The sequence below is a fragment of the Parambassis ranga genome, chromosome 9 (genome assembly GCF_900634625.1).
Source record: "Parambassis ranga chromosome 9, fParRan2.1, whole genome shotgun sequence".
Taxonomy (NCBI): domain Eukaryota; kingdom Metazoa; phylum Chordata; class Actinopteri; family Ambassidae; genus Parambassis; species Parambassis ranga.
The window spans coordinates 5,939,757-5,954,135 of NC_041030.1; the positions used below are offsets into that span (position 1 = coordinate 5,939,757).

At 39.4% G+C, this 14,379-nt stretch overlaps 1 protein-coding gene across 1 annotated transcript; it reads right to left on the minus strand.

Annotated features, from left to right (window-relative positions):
* Nucleotides 1-701: 701 nt before the first annotated feature.
* LOC114441246 (steroidogenic factor 1-like) lies at nt 702-11,138 on the minus strand. Its single transcript, XM_028414053.1, has 7 exons — nt 11,117-11,138; nt 9,588-9,706; nt 9,132-9,273; nt 7,880-8,535; nt 3,380-3,499; nt 2,406-2,553; nt 702-955 (listed from the first exon to the last, which is right to left on the minus strand). The coding sequence occupies exons 1-7, from the start codon at nt 11,136-11,138 to the stop codon at nt 702-704; spliced, it is 1,461 nt and encodes a 486-aa protein (XP_028269854.1).
* Nucleotides 11,139-14,379: the final 3,241 nt, after the last annotated feature.

The following is a 14,379-nucleotide window of genomic DNA, read 5'->3' on the forward strand; positions in this document are numbered from 1 at the left end:
TGGCTTCTCGTTAACAGTGTTTTTTTCCCTTTTGTTGACTTTTCATGTCCTGTTTTCTTTGTCTGTGTCCCTCTATTTCAACTTATAAACAACTAAGGTAGAAATCAGTTTTTTTTAAACAAGCCTGTTTTTGATATATCAAAATATTAACATCTAAATAGATTCAAACAACTTGACTAAGCTGTTGTTTGTTGGTTTCTTGATGGTTAGAGACAAGAAAAACGAGTTGTGCAAATTAAGCTGTTATTCTGTTTCCTGTGTTTGTAAAACAACAATAATAACATTGATGATCTTGGATCAGTGCTGCAGAGTTACCAGAAGTTGGCAGGAAATTGTAGAGAACATTGTGCCCGGTTTACAGCCAGTGTAGCAGTGGTGTTCCTCTGAGTTTACATGTTTGCTAGGCAGCTCTGTGGAATGTAAAAATTCTTGTCTTGTATGCATGTTATATTTGGTCAAAAACATTGTGCTCTTCGGGCTGATCTAATTTCAGATGTTTGAAAACAGGGTAGAAAATCCAGTTTATAAAGGTCACATTAATGTAGCTCTGCAGGATACAAAAACATTCAAAGTCTCAAAACTACAGATAATTCCAAACTCTAAAGAATGTTTTCTCCAACTCAAACAAAAGCCCTCACAAAGATGACCCCTCTCTCACTCATCACACTTCAGCATTCTCACCTAGAGATAATACATGGCCCTCACACACAGGCCCTCTTAGCGTGCAGCATCTCGATCAGCAGGTTGTTGCAGGGCACCTCTCCGCTCAGGTGCATGTAGCACAGGTAGTCCTCGGCCTGTGTGCTGAGGGAGCGCAGCTCTGGCAGCCGCACCACCAGCTGGCTGAACTTGTCCTGGAACTGAGGGTAGGTGGACAGGGTGTACTCCAGCAGAGCACCGTTCACCTGCTCCTGGACTCCCTCCACGAATGCCTGGTTCTCCAGGAGCTTCACATCTGCACAGACACAGAAGAACAACACGGGTCATGATGGAGTGAGGGTTAAGCCTGGGAAGAGACCACCAAACACCATGCACAAGTAATGGGAGTGAAGGTGGGGATACACTGTCTGAGGCAGTTTTTGAGCTGCATCTGATTTCAGCCTTATCTGGCATTGCTTGCTGTGCAGTGTAGTGTGAGGACAGTTGTGTGGACATTCAGTCCAAGCACGTATTTTTATGAGGACAAACACCAAAGATACAAAAGTTTTATAGATATGCAGTGTGGATATTTAAGACATTTGACATTCAAACCATAAGGTGAAACCATGTACATCTTTTTAAATTCATTTAATTTAGGTTTTAGGTTCTGATTTGTATGGAGTGATCCAACACCAACAGTAGATCATTTTAATTTAGAGACATTCTGTTTTTATTTAAATATTAAACAAATATTAAAAGATTTAAATCATAAAAAAATATAAATTAATAAATTAATCACATTGAATGTGAAAATGCTACTGGGATTTAATTATAATATGTTGTGTGTGCCTGTGTGTGCCTGTGTGTGTGTTCCTGCATGAGAGACAATAGCTCAGCCCTCCGGTGGACAGGCATTCAGCATCAGCTGAGCCCGTCTTGGAGAAGCCATTCACACAGTAATTAAATGTTTTGAATCAATGTTCTGAATCATCTTTTCAAACTGCTTAAGGGCAATTAAATTACCCCTGACAAACCTGACTCTGAAGATGAGGTAGAGCAAAGAAGCCGCTGGCAAAGACAGCAAATATTTTCTACCTATGACAAGTGCTCTCCCTGTTCAAAAGCTCTTTGTTCCCTGCCTTGCCAGCGCTAAACAGCAAACACTTCTGGGAATCTGGGCAAGCCGCATCTATGCTCTCTCCATCTGCACAAGTCGCAACATAAATGTCGTTCCTGCTATCAAATGATAGACCCATCCATTACGCTTCTTTTAAATGCCATTAGTGGACAATGGAGGAGGATGTCTTTGTTCATATTGGCTTTTGTCAACCCCAGAAATTTAATTAAGTGAATTTATTGCAGGAAAAAGGGCCAGTTTGGAAAACACTTGTAACCTTCCAGATAAATAGGAGCTGCAGATTATCTGCAATTGTGACATTTTTTTCATTGAAATGTCACTGTTGTTATCCAAAGTCTGAAGGAAGGGAATTGGTATCATATAATTGATATAATTGATTTTTGTATATTTTCATTTTCTGGAAATACGAAATGTACACACGTATGTTCAGAGCATTCAGAACACAGATGACAGGTGAATCAAGGATCACCCACCTTTACTCTGTACACTACACTGTTTGCTCTAAATTCTGCTAGAAAAGTCTTTGAATATGAAGTATTTGTGCCGTCATTTTTTTAGGCTGTTTAGTTAAACATCAGGTTATGGAAAACATCACTGATGTAGGTTAGATGACACGAGGATGACTCACTGGGGTTGAACAGGATCAGGAATTTCAGACAGGCAATCTCCCTGCGGTCAACCTGCAGCGCCCGTAGCCTCACTGCCAGCTCCTGACTTCTTTGGACCAGGCTGGACAGAGTCGCCTCAGCTTGGGACAGGACAGAAGACAGCTCCACCTGCAATCACAGATCAATGATGAATTTTACATCTATTTAGTTTATTTGCACAACACACACAATCACAATGGTAATAATTTGAAACATCTTGGAAACAGTGGAAATTAAATCTAGATATTCAAATTATCTTTTTTTTTTAATGTGAGTCAATTACTGCTGTGTAAAATTAATAGTATGATCGAGAAAATATAAACACTAATCCAATTTTCAAAGACATAAAGGTGCAATATTTTCAAGATTGGACTCAGACACTAAAATGCGAAGGGTTATTTAAATGGTTGTTATGATGCCATCTGATTGCTGGGTGAAATTTTTACAAATTAAAAATGAGGATGTAATACTCCGCCGTTCTACATCCACATTTTAGTCCAACCATGTAAGTAATGTAATGCTAAATTCTTTAATTTGCTCACCAGAACTTGCACTAGACAGATATGCCAATGATGTAATTATTAGTCATTTATTAGTCAGTGATAACATCCAGTAAAGCCTGACTGGTGTGCACAGACACCCTGTTTGTGTAGTTCCTTCCAGCTGCAGAGATCTGTGGTAACAATGTCTGCAGAAGTTGAGTAGAGTTGTTTCCAAACCTTAATAGCTGTAGCCTGAATTATTCATGGTTCTGAATTACCTGATTTAAAGCTTTAAGTCATTATTGTAACTGCTGCCCCATGCTGGCAAAGAAACAAAAGTTTCCAAAACCATCTATTAATAGAGTTGAGAATCTACTGTCCACAGTATGAATCAAAGAGCAGTGCACAGTAAGTGAATGAAGGCAGACTGTGTTTTATTGTGCTGGGGGGAAGTTGTGTGAGGGAGTTGTTACCTCCTGGCCAGTCACCAGCAGGATACTGTCTTCCTTTCCATGTTGCACTTGTCTGAAAATGTGATCCAGGACCAGAAGTTCAGACCAGCAGTTATGGAGCAGCTTCATTTGATCTCCCACCTTCAAGAAAGGCAAAAATGTAAGTCTACATTCTGATGATCACTGTCCTTCTATGTTCAAAAATCCTGATGCTCCCTGACAACTGTAAATAGTTCTTTTGGTGTATGCTATGCCAGTATTAAATGTCACTGAGATATATGGAGAAGACAGATAAAAGGAAACAGTATACGATCATAAAAACAAGAATATGAAGGTAGCATTTGTCCATGCTGCGTATTTACAAGCATTGCCTGAGACCTATTCAACCTGTTCACCTCTGTGTAACACCCCCACTCCCAGTCACATGTGTTCTGTTCTGGGGGATGGGTTTGTGTGTGTTTTCAGATAGAGAACCCCCCCCCCCATTTTGCCACCTCTTGGTATAATATTGTCTGTAAAGTGAAGGACACAGCAGTCAGTAATTCTGCAGCCGCAGCTGCTAATAGGCCCAGACATACATTCATCTGGCATGAAGCTGACAGAATTACGGTTCTTTTGAATGAAACTATATATCAGTCACAGAGCAGAGCATCCAATCTTGTTGGCCACACACTCATTTGGACTGCTACAGTGCTGGAGGTCTGGGTGTACAGTCATAAAGGAAGGGGTTAAGGAAGTACAAGAGGTCTCAGCGACCTCATGTGCTTCCTCTCCAAGAGGAGTTGGACACCCAGCTGCAGCCAAAAAATTGCTGAGAAACCCCCTCAAACATGTTGAATGTGGGGAGAAGAGCTGTATTTTATCCCCGACATGGAATGTTTCTGTCTTTCCCATGTTAGAGTGAGAAACTGGGGTAAACATCAGGTTATGTGCCAGTTATATCGGTCATATATTTTTGGAAGGAGGGTATTTGTAACTGAATGTTACAAATACATTTTTTCACATTAACCTTAAATACGGTTTTGTATAATCACAATTGCAGCTAGTTTAACCCTTTATGTTTGGGGTTGGTGCCCTACTTATGGCTGATTCCCTATCCACACTCTTTCACAGGTAGCTGTTAGTTGCTCAGAAGAATGCTGTTAAAACCATTTCTTACCAAGCAGAAAAAAACATTCACACCTTTGAACTCTGAAAAAAGCAACCCTTTATGCAACAAGACAAGAAACAACTGGAATGTTCCCGGTTTTATACATTTAGAGATCTCCACACACTTCTCACACTTGCAAATAAAATTAATTTTTGTATTTAGAGTAAAGATAGTGAATGATGTGAGTTTTAAACCATGGCAAGTAGTTTCTGTAGTGAACCAAAACAGACATTTAAAGCAAGGACAAGAGATTAAAAAAATATCTGTGTAGAGATACTCTGTCCGCCGTGTAGTGAAAAGATTATACCACGTACACAAACACATGCTCTGTATACCTAATAAAGAGCTATGGGCACCGTAATCAACACTCTCAGAACAGTCTCAGAATGGAGAGAAAAATGGTGCTATGCCAAACGTGTCTCCAATTAACAGCTTAGTTTTACTAATGATTTTAAATCACATGCAATTTCAAGTAGTGCATATGTAGAATGTTATGTGTTTCAACAGAACTCGTCTCAGATATGTTACTTTCATGTTGCCTGTCTTCACTTTTCTCCAAACATCTCAGCATTTATGGCAATTGTTTGCACCTCAGCAATATTTTCCATGTTCAACAGGTGAATGAAGGTCAAACATGAGACATGACAAAGGCAACCTCTGGGGAACTGCAGCAATCAATGGCTTCCATTCTGCAAACAATTTATTAACAATGTAGGCAAGAGCAGAGTGGAGCTGCAGTGGAGAGCTGACATTCCCCTGTTATCGTCTGCATGGAATGTAATTATCCAGCCCAGGGAAATGGCTCTTTCAGCCGGGAGGCTTTCTTGTCAAAATATGCACAGCTTTGTTCTCACTGTCCATGTTGGCAGTCCAGTATATGTAAAAAATAGTCTGACTGTCAACAGAAATACAGCAGATGTGCATAAAAGGAGGCTCTACAGGAGACAAAATTGGGCTACATAGATGTTATGGTGAGAGGAAATAAAACCTGTTGGAATGCTGCCACACAGTCCCCTGGGGGATTTAATTGATGCCTTAACATTTATCCAAATGTAAATGTCTCTAATAAGGTATCATGGTTGCTGTATTGGTACATTTTATTTTTTTAAATTAAAAGTAGAAAGTCATTCAGTAAGTCTCATGAATCATCATAAATCGTGATCGAATTTTGGAGCATGGCTTAAGGTCAATAAAAACTGCAAAGATTTTTTAATGTGTAATTATAATATATTCTTTTGTGTTAATTTCCTGATAATAAAACATCTGCTGTGCTCCTGTATCAGTAACCTGGGGGAGCATTTCTTCCCTCCAAGGCAGGAACTATGAAGATACCTTGTTGTGTTAAAAGATACAACAAATCTCATCATCACCACAATGTGATCTTTGTCTCTGAAACAGAAAGAAACAAAAGTAACAACAACAAAAAGATTAATCCTCCTGCATGTTCTCAGAAACCAAGAATTTAATCATCTCTTTATTTTCATATTTTTTTGGACACTAAGCGCAGACAGCATATTATTGCTAGCTGTAAGTTTCAGTTATTCAGTCAACCATTATGAACTCCCAGATCCAACTCTTATTTTATAATAGACCATTGTATGTATTAGTGATGTGTGTGTGAATGGTCATTTTAAACTAGTCCTACAGTAATGGTGTATTCAGTGAGTTTTGTCATTTTGTTAATGTTTCCCAGATATCCACCTCTGGGAGTTGAGGATATGTTTATGTCTGCTATTTGAGGTTTACCAATCCTGTTTTCTGTGACACACAGATGCAACATTTCATCTGCAGGGGCTTTGCTAAAATATGGCTATAACGAGTGTGAGTGGGTATATTGCAGTGATGTTACTGCTCAGCTCCCACTGACCTGGCTAAAGCCTCCACGAGAACAGAAAAACTTGTTCTGGTTCTCAGCGCTCCAAGAAGATAATTACATCACTTTCTTTTTGGAGCGCTGGTTTGGGAGTTCTCGCAGCTTATTTTCAACATATCGTTCATCTGTGGTCCTGTGTGAGTCCTGTGAGTAAATGTCAACATCTGACTGCTGGAAAGAAGCAAGAATCAAGCTTTTGTTCCAAAAAACCCTTTAAATAATGGTTGAATTAATTTTACCATAGTTTCCTGACTGTCGGATTCTTTATGCTGTGATACCAGTCTAATTTGTCAGAAGTGAATTATTATCCTCTATTTTTACTTGGCTCTGTGGGTGTATTCAACAGCAGCACAGATAAACACAACAGCTGTATTGATTTCAATTTGACTGTGCCACTAAATCAAGTGAACGGTGTCTGTAGAACAGCTCACAAAGACAGCACTGAAGAAGATGGATTGGGACACTGATGTATGGCCAATAATTGTGCTGTGAGGTGAGTGTGTACTGTAACAACTATATTTAGGTTTTAGAGAAAAGACAAATGTCAGCATTAAAAACAACTAGTTGAGATGGCCATAGGGTAAAAAGATAAGATTAGCAATAACACAAAAATGTGTGTGTGTGTGTGTGTGTGAGTGGTCTCACACACACATTAGACTTCAGACCTTTTTCTCATTAGTTATGATTAAAGTTATACTTATAATTTTTTTATAGTTTTTGAGCTGCTATGGATAAAGATAAGTACAATCATCTCTCTAATTTGTAATACACATTAAATCACTATAATCATTATCTATAGTAGAGATTACTGTAAAATGAATGAATGTTTCAAAAATCTGAAAATAAACCTGACGTTAAATACCAAACATACCAAAATCTACAGTTGTGGTTTGTCTTGAGTGGGCTGTGCTGGTGTGGACTATGACTCATGGGTGAATGAGTCAAATTTGAGGGTATCATAAATGAGAGGTGAACCACATCCATACTCAAAAACCCACAACAGCAAAAAAAAAACAGTAAATGAGCTGTTATGTAACTATGCTGTTGTTATTTGTAGCACTGTTAACATTTGATAAACACAGTTTATAAACCAGCAATTCTTCAGAAATTGTCAGATCATAAGTGTGTTATATGGTCTCATCTAAGAGCAATCTATTTTTTCAAAATTAATTTGTGAATTCCTGAGTTGTAAGTTTAAATTGTGCTGCTGTATTTCCCCATCTCTCTGCTCTCAGAGTGCCGCCTGAATGGCTACAAATGATTATTTTGTATTAATCTCCAATCCTGGGTTTAATCAGGCACATGCAAGGTCTCAGTATTGTCAGTGAATTTGTTGTAATGACACAAAAAATAATGTAAATGTCAGATTGTAAAGTGCTGTAAAGAGTATAGAGCCAGGTTAGAGAACATGAGGCAGACTGCAGCTGGCACAAGCTTTACACATCACTATCTGGACTGTGTACATGCATGAGAGCAGGATAAACAGTTTGACACTCACCCTCAGCTCCTTGAAGAAGATGCAGCTCCGAGCCCACTCCACTATGGAGAATAGAGTCTGGTCTGCCATGCGACACATAAGGCTGAACGTACTGGGCTTTTCCAGCCGGCCCCGGCCACTCTGCTCCTGCTGCAGATGAGTGACAATCTTATTCTGCACTACCAGCTCATCTGGATCGCAGCGCAGCAGCTCCAGCACCAGCGGAGGCAGGCTGGGTGGCTGTGGCGAGGTTGAGGGGTACATGTCTGGGTAAGGGTATCCTGTCAGAGACTCAGGGGAGCTGGTGTAGTCAGGGCATTCTGCTTTGATTGCCCTGCCAGAAAAGGCTGTGTACTGGTACTGGGTAGTGAGGGGCACATGAGACTGCATGGCCATGCCCAAGGAAGGGGGTCCATAGAGGTTGGTCTCGTAGTCTGTGGGTGTGATGGAGCTCGGGGTGGATGGTAGCAGGGTTTTGGAGATGGTTGGCAGGGTGTGCAGGGTGCCAGTGAAGCTGTAGTCAGTCTGCAGAGGGGAGGCCGGCGGGGGGGCAACATTCTCCAGCTTGAAGCCGTTGGATCGTATCAAAGCCTTCTTCTGCTGCTTCAAGGCCCTGTCTCTCTTGTACATGGGGCCAAATTTATTCCTCCCCCCACGCATGCGATCTGCACGCACCGCTGTCACACAACAGACAAGAGGTGAAAAACAGATTTACAGATGAAACACCAGCTCTCCTCTCCACCTTTGATGAGCATTAACAGGAGGTAGAAACAGAGCTTTCCACAAATATCCCCTCAGTAAATAGCCCTACACGCATGCTGGTTGCTTCCTTTTTTTAGGGCTGAGAAGAATCCCAAAAGTCTGTGCTGCTCACTCCTTCCCTGGGAGTCTGCAGGCTTTATCAGTGAGTGAAGATTGTGTCTTTTTACTACTGCGGAAGCAGGTGCTTTCTCTTGCATTGCTGTATATAATTAATTCCATCCAATGTGTGTTTGAAACAGCCACCAGCACACAAATCAAGACATATTTAAAGGGGTCATTGTAGATTTTTTTCTTGTTATCTCTATCATTTTTTTTTTACTTATTTCAACAGCTACATTACTGGAATTACTGTTTTTTATTATTCAAAATAACTCAAATGTGTAGGCCAGCAATAGTAAAAATAAGCTTAAATCATGTTTATTTACCATTTTCAAAATAATAGCATAATCTGTAACATTAGGAGAAATGACAAACCAACCGATACAAATAAACTGTGTGCAGTTCTCTGTACCTTCTAGCCGCATTCCGACGTTGAGGCATTTCTGGAAGCGGCAGAAAGGACACCTCTTCCTCTGGGTCTTATCTATTTTACACTCCTGGTTTTCCGCACATGTGTACCTCTTGTTGTTCTGCACTGTCCTCTTGAAGAAGCCCTGAGCACAGACGACAGATGAGAATGATCGGGTTGACCGCAAATGCAAAAAGCTTATTTTTGACAAAAAAAATAAAAGCCGCGCTCAAACAATGACTGGTTTGTATTTTTGTTAAATAAAAAATATTAGAGAATATTTTAACTACATTACAATAATGTAATTCATGCAAAATGTAAAAAATAAAAAGCTTGAAAACCTTACAATGTTTTATCTGCATAATCTAAGAACATTTTTTGTTTTTGTGGTTCTAAATTGTAATTATTCGTTTACCAGTTCTATAACAGTTCTGCGCTCTGTGTGCGGGTGAAGTTTACCTTGCAGCTCTCGCAGGTGAGCAGACCGTAGTGATATCCAGACACCTTGTCTCCGCACACAGGACACAGCTCTTCCAGGTCTTCGTCATACGTGTATTCCATAACCTTCAAAGTCACACCTGGCACGCGCAAAGGACACACATGCATCAATCAGTGGCGCGCGCTCAGAGCACTGTCCAACGCAAATATCTCAGAATTTAATGTTAGAGTAAGCGAGACAAAAATAAACCCATTAGTTAATACACTTTCTACACGCGTGTTTATGCATTTATTTGCCATGTAGCCTGTTATTCAAAACTGATTTGAATAATTTGTCAATTACATTACATTGCTTACATTTCTAAGCATATTTTTAATATAATAATATGTGTTCATTTGAACTAAATAGAAAAACATACATATCCTATTTGACGTAATGCATATATTTATTGTAGCTAGGCTATATTTAAGATATGAAGATATTTTGTACATATTTAAAATGTTTTGTTTTGTTTTTAAAAACAAAACGCAGGATTAAAAACCTCTAAAAGAGTTGTTTATTTAAAACACACACAGATATTAGATGTTCCTGTGTGAGATATTTCTGTGCCTCAGCCTGCATTATGAAAGTCTCTTTTTAAATAGTTCTCAGTGCAGCACAATACGATGACGTTGGATTTATGTGTTTCATAAAGCTGGGCTGATACATCTAGAAATATTACGTCACTATAGGCTACTTAAAATTAGCCCTGTGCTCCAAAACATTACAATAATGCTAATTGAACCTGCGCTCAGTCTAACCTGTAACACTGTTGTTTAATTCTTGCAGCTTCTACTCCTTCAGCTACACCCGCCTAGCTAACAGGTGACGGGTGAATTGCAACATTGAGTTATCAGTGAATATAAAAGGTTTAAATAAGCAGTAAAAAAAAAAAAAGAAAAAGAAGCAAAGGGCAAGCTTTAGCAAACCTTCGTGGTGGCGTCCCGTCGAAAAAACTTCCTTTAGGCCTAGAACACGTAGGACATTTAACTCTGCGCTTGTTTAATAATGTCCTAATAATATTTTACAGAGCACAACTCATGAAAATAAAAAATTAACCGGAGCCGAATAACAGTGAAGACTTTACCGGCAAATGTGGAGGCCGCGTCACGCGCTCCTACAGTAATCTGTAGTAGCGCACACGCGAGGGGTCTCGTGGGTCGTTAGAGGATGTGACCGCGCGCATTATTTTATTATTATTATTATTATTTGGGCATGTTTTTATGTTTTCTATTTAGCCGCATAATGTTTTCTAGCCTTTAACTTTACATAGCGATTAAACGGTTTCTATTCAATTAGTTTTATATCTTAAGTGACAATTATTAATACTGATTAAACTTCAGCTCTGACATTTCTGCTCTGTACGCAGATTCAGAATAACGTTTTTATATTTCTGTATAAATTTGCTTGAAATTGGTTTCTTTAATCGAACAAAAGATAAAATGTCTCATGTAGAACTATCAAGGTCATCATAAAGCTGTGAATGCTGCAGAAAAGTGGACGGACTTACCGTGAGCTTTGTCTCCCAGCATTTGATCACTAGACGGCGGCCAGTTAGTGATGATTGTCTGACAGTTAAAACCTGTATGCAGGTGATGCTGCAGCCTTTACATGGGCCGCTGAGGAGACCGAAATAATAATAATAATAACCAATCCGGATGGACACTGTGTGAGTGAGAGATGCTGTTTTAGGAGTCAGCAGGGCCAGTGCGGGCTACGAGTGTGAAGGTGACCATTGAAGAGCTCAGAGTGAAACTCCTTCAGTCCGCTCGCTCTTTACTGCGCTTCCCTTATCGCCAAAGTTAGGCTGCTTCGTTTTGATTGGTGGACGCAGACACACGTGACATGATGCCTGCTGCCTCCTCCGAGAGAAATGCCTGGACAGGAAGAGCTGAACCAGAGACAACGTTTCCTTATTTGATAATTAACTAAATACGTATTATAATAAATGTGTATATAAATACAAAAAATACATTGAAAAACATTATTATTATTATTATTATCATTATTATTATTATTATTATTATTATTATTATTGCATAGGCCTATTATTATGTTGTTGTTGCCTTTATATATTGATTAATAGCAAAGATAATAGCTGCATTGATAGCTTGGCAGTTTATTTTTTACCCTGGATGTTAAAACAATAGCCGTTTCATTCTAAAGATTTCTATATTTATCTGCTGCATGCAGCGGTCCCAGCACATATACAGCATGTATCAGCAGAATGAAGTACATCGGTACATTAATAATAATTGACTCTGACAGGGCATTTTGCTTGGTAAGCGCAATGAAAAGTCAAACCGTCTATTGTTAGCTGGGACAGGAAGCAGTGGGTGGCTGCTGGAGATCTGTCAGGCTGCTGAGGGTCACCACATGGAAGCGCGAGACAAAGCTGAGGGTCCTCAAACTTTGTGCATTTTTAAAAGCCAAACACAATGTCAACTGAAGCTGACAGCTGTTACTTTCTGAGCTGTCAGATGGGGTCTGCCTTGTCCTGGGGCAGACATTTTAATTAACACCATAACATTTTCAGCCAACATAAATATATACGTGCCTGCAAACTAAACTTTAGAAAAATTAGACTTTTTGGTTGATGTGAATTGAATTTGAACACACACACACACACACACACACACACATACTTTGCTGTTGGCTGTAATGCTAATGTCAAGGGCTCTTCCCTCTGGTCCATTATAAAGCAATTTGATGCAGAACTAGTAATGCTTCTTCCTGCACTGTTGAATGTTCTGGTGTTATCTCAGCAAATTTAGTTCTTTTAGCCTTTAACTCTCCTTCATTCCATCATTAAGTTTTGATGAAATGGGTCACATATCCTGTCCTCTTCTATTATCCAATTAAAACCAGCTAAAATCTTAAAGCAACCCAGGCAAGCATTTGAGCAAACACTAAAGTATTGCAAATGTATCTTTCTATAACACGTTTGTTGTAAATTCATGTTTTTACCTGTTGATTTCAGGTTGAGATATTTTAACATGTGACACATGCACAATACAATACACATCTTTAAAGATAGGTCTGAATTTGGCAGCCCCTAGTGGTGATATGTGGACACTAAGAAGAAGGGGCTTTCATCAGAATGATCAGATGTTTTACAAATAATTATTGTGTGCTTGTGCCATATATATATATATATATATATATATATATATATATATAATAATTACAAATAATTATTGTGTGCTTGTGCCATATATATATATATATATATATATATATATATATATATATATATATGTGTGTGTGTGTGTGTGTGTGTGTGTGTGTGTGTTGTGTGTTTTACAAATAAATGCATGAATAATTGTTCCAACATTTACAATCCTTCTTTTCACATTTCTGTTTTGATATGTAGCGACCCTATATCAGTTTAATGCAAGGATCATTAAGCACATCTTTGAGTGTTTGCTCAGCTATCAATCTGTTTCACCCCTTATGACCTCCAGGAGTCACAGCCTTAGCCTATATCTGCTCATCCAACTATTAGAGACCACAGGCCACCAAACCAGCCCAGCTGAGCCAAGCCCTCTGTCAGAGGGAATAAGAAATATGGCCTATCTCCTGTTTGTCTCGGGCACGATTTTGTTTTGCAAGTGTGCTGTGGCTACATGTCAGCGGAGCCCCAGCATCAGACAAGCTCTGTCTCTGTCTCCCAGATATATTTGTACAATAAATAAAGAGGAAGAGCTAAGGCCTGGGTGGTGTTTTGACTTCATAATTTATATTTTGTACATCTTATGCACCCCCCCCCCCTCCACCCATCTCTCCCCACACACATCCACAGCCATTTTCTGCTGGAGTGGCAGGATCTTTGTGGATAAAAGGAGATAGCGCTGAAATCAGTCTGGGTGAAAGCTGCAGGAGGATGCCTTTCTTTGTTTGTGTGCAGTATTTAGAGATAATTGGTACGTTTTTAACTTTTGAGGGTCAAAAGCTTTCGAGTGTTGTTTTACACTTTTAATGTAGCACGAATCACGTAATGATACAAGGCCTATACTGTAATAAACAGAAATATATCTTGGATTAGAATCACTTTCTACTGGACTTTTCTGCTTTTTTCGTTTCTTTTTCTTTTCCTTTTTTTAGCTTTAAGCTTTTTAGTTTTTGCCTTACTGTTCTGTCTCACCCATTTCAGCCAAAGACAAGTCAGTAAAAGTCTCCTGGATACAGGATGAGGGGTTTTCTAGCCAGCTGCCTCTGTCAAAGCGTCCTTGCACCTCTTCCTTGAAAGTTTGCTTGGTGCCATTGAAATACTTGAGCGGGATGCAAATTCAAACTCTTTGGCACACAGTTAGCAAATAGCCAATGAATGAATAAATATAAGATATGGCCTCCATTTGAACAAGCCCACCTGCTGGCCAGACCACCTGGGAAGTTATCTGTGTGCTAACTGCCAATCAGCATCTATCAGGAGGTAACTTTGACCAATTAGAGCAGCTGGGGCTGTAAATTAACATTATCACACTGACAGTTGTGTTGGCTGTAGCACAGAGCAAGACACTGAGGTTCAATAGCTTAGTGTCAGACATGCTGGATATTATTTATGAAACAACACGGTTGACCAAAATGGTATAAATTTAATGAAATGCAATGCAGTTTCTGCTGTAAAGTGCAGCTTCACCATTAGCATCATCAGCATGTATTTCAATATATAACACTGACATGTCGGCCTGTGAGATGTGCAGGCATCAGCCTCTCCTAATGCGATGCACAGCCCACTCTGCACTTGTGGCGATAAAGTAAAAGTAAAGCATG

What these genes read in the sequence shown, in the direction of transcription:
- LOC114441246 (XM_028414053.1), bottom strand. Translation starts at nt 11,138, where the DNA reads ATGCTGGGAGACAAAGCTCACG. An exon ending in TCACCTGCGAGAGCTGCAAG is followed by an intron (nt 9,274 to 9,587) that starts GTAAACTTCACC and finishes GTCTGTGCTCAG; the next exon opens with GGCTTCTTCAAGAGGACAGT. An exon ending in TCTTCTTCAAGGAGCTGAGG is followed by an intron (nt 3,500 to 7,879) that starts GTGAGTGTCAAA and finishes CCTTTCTTGAAG; the next exon opens with GTGGGAGATCAAATGAAGCT.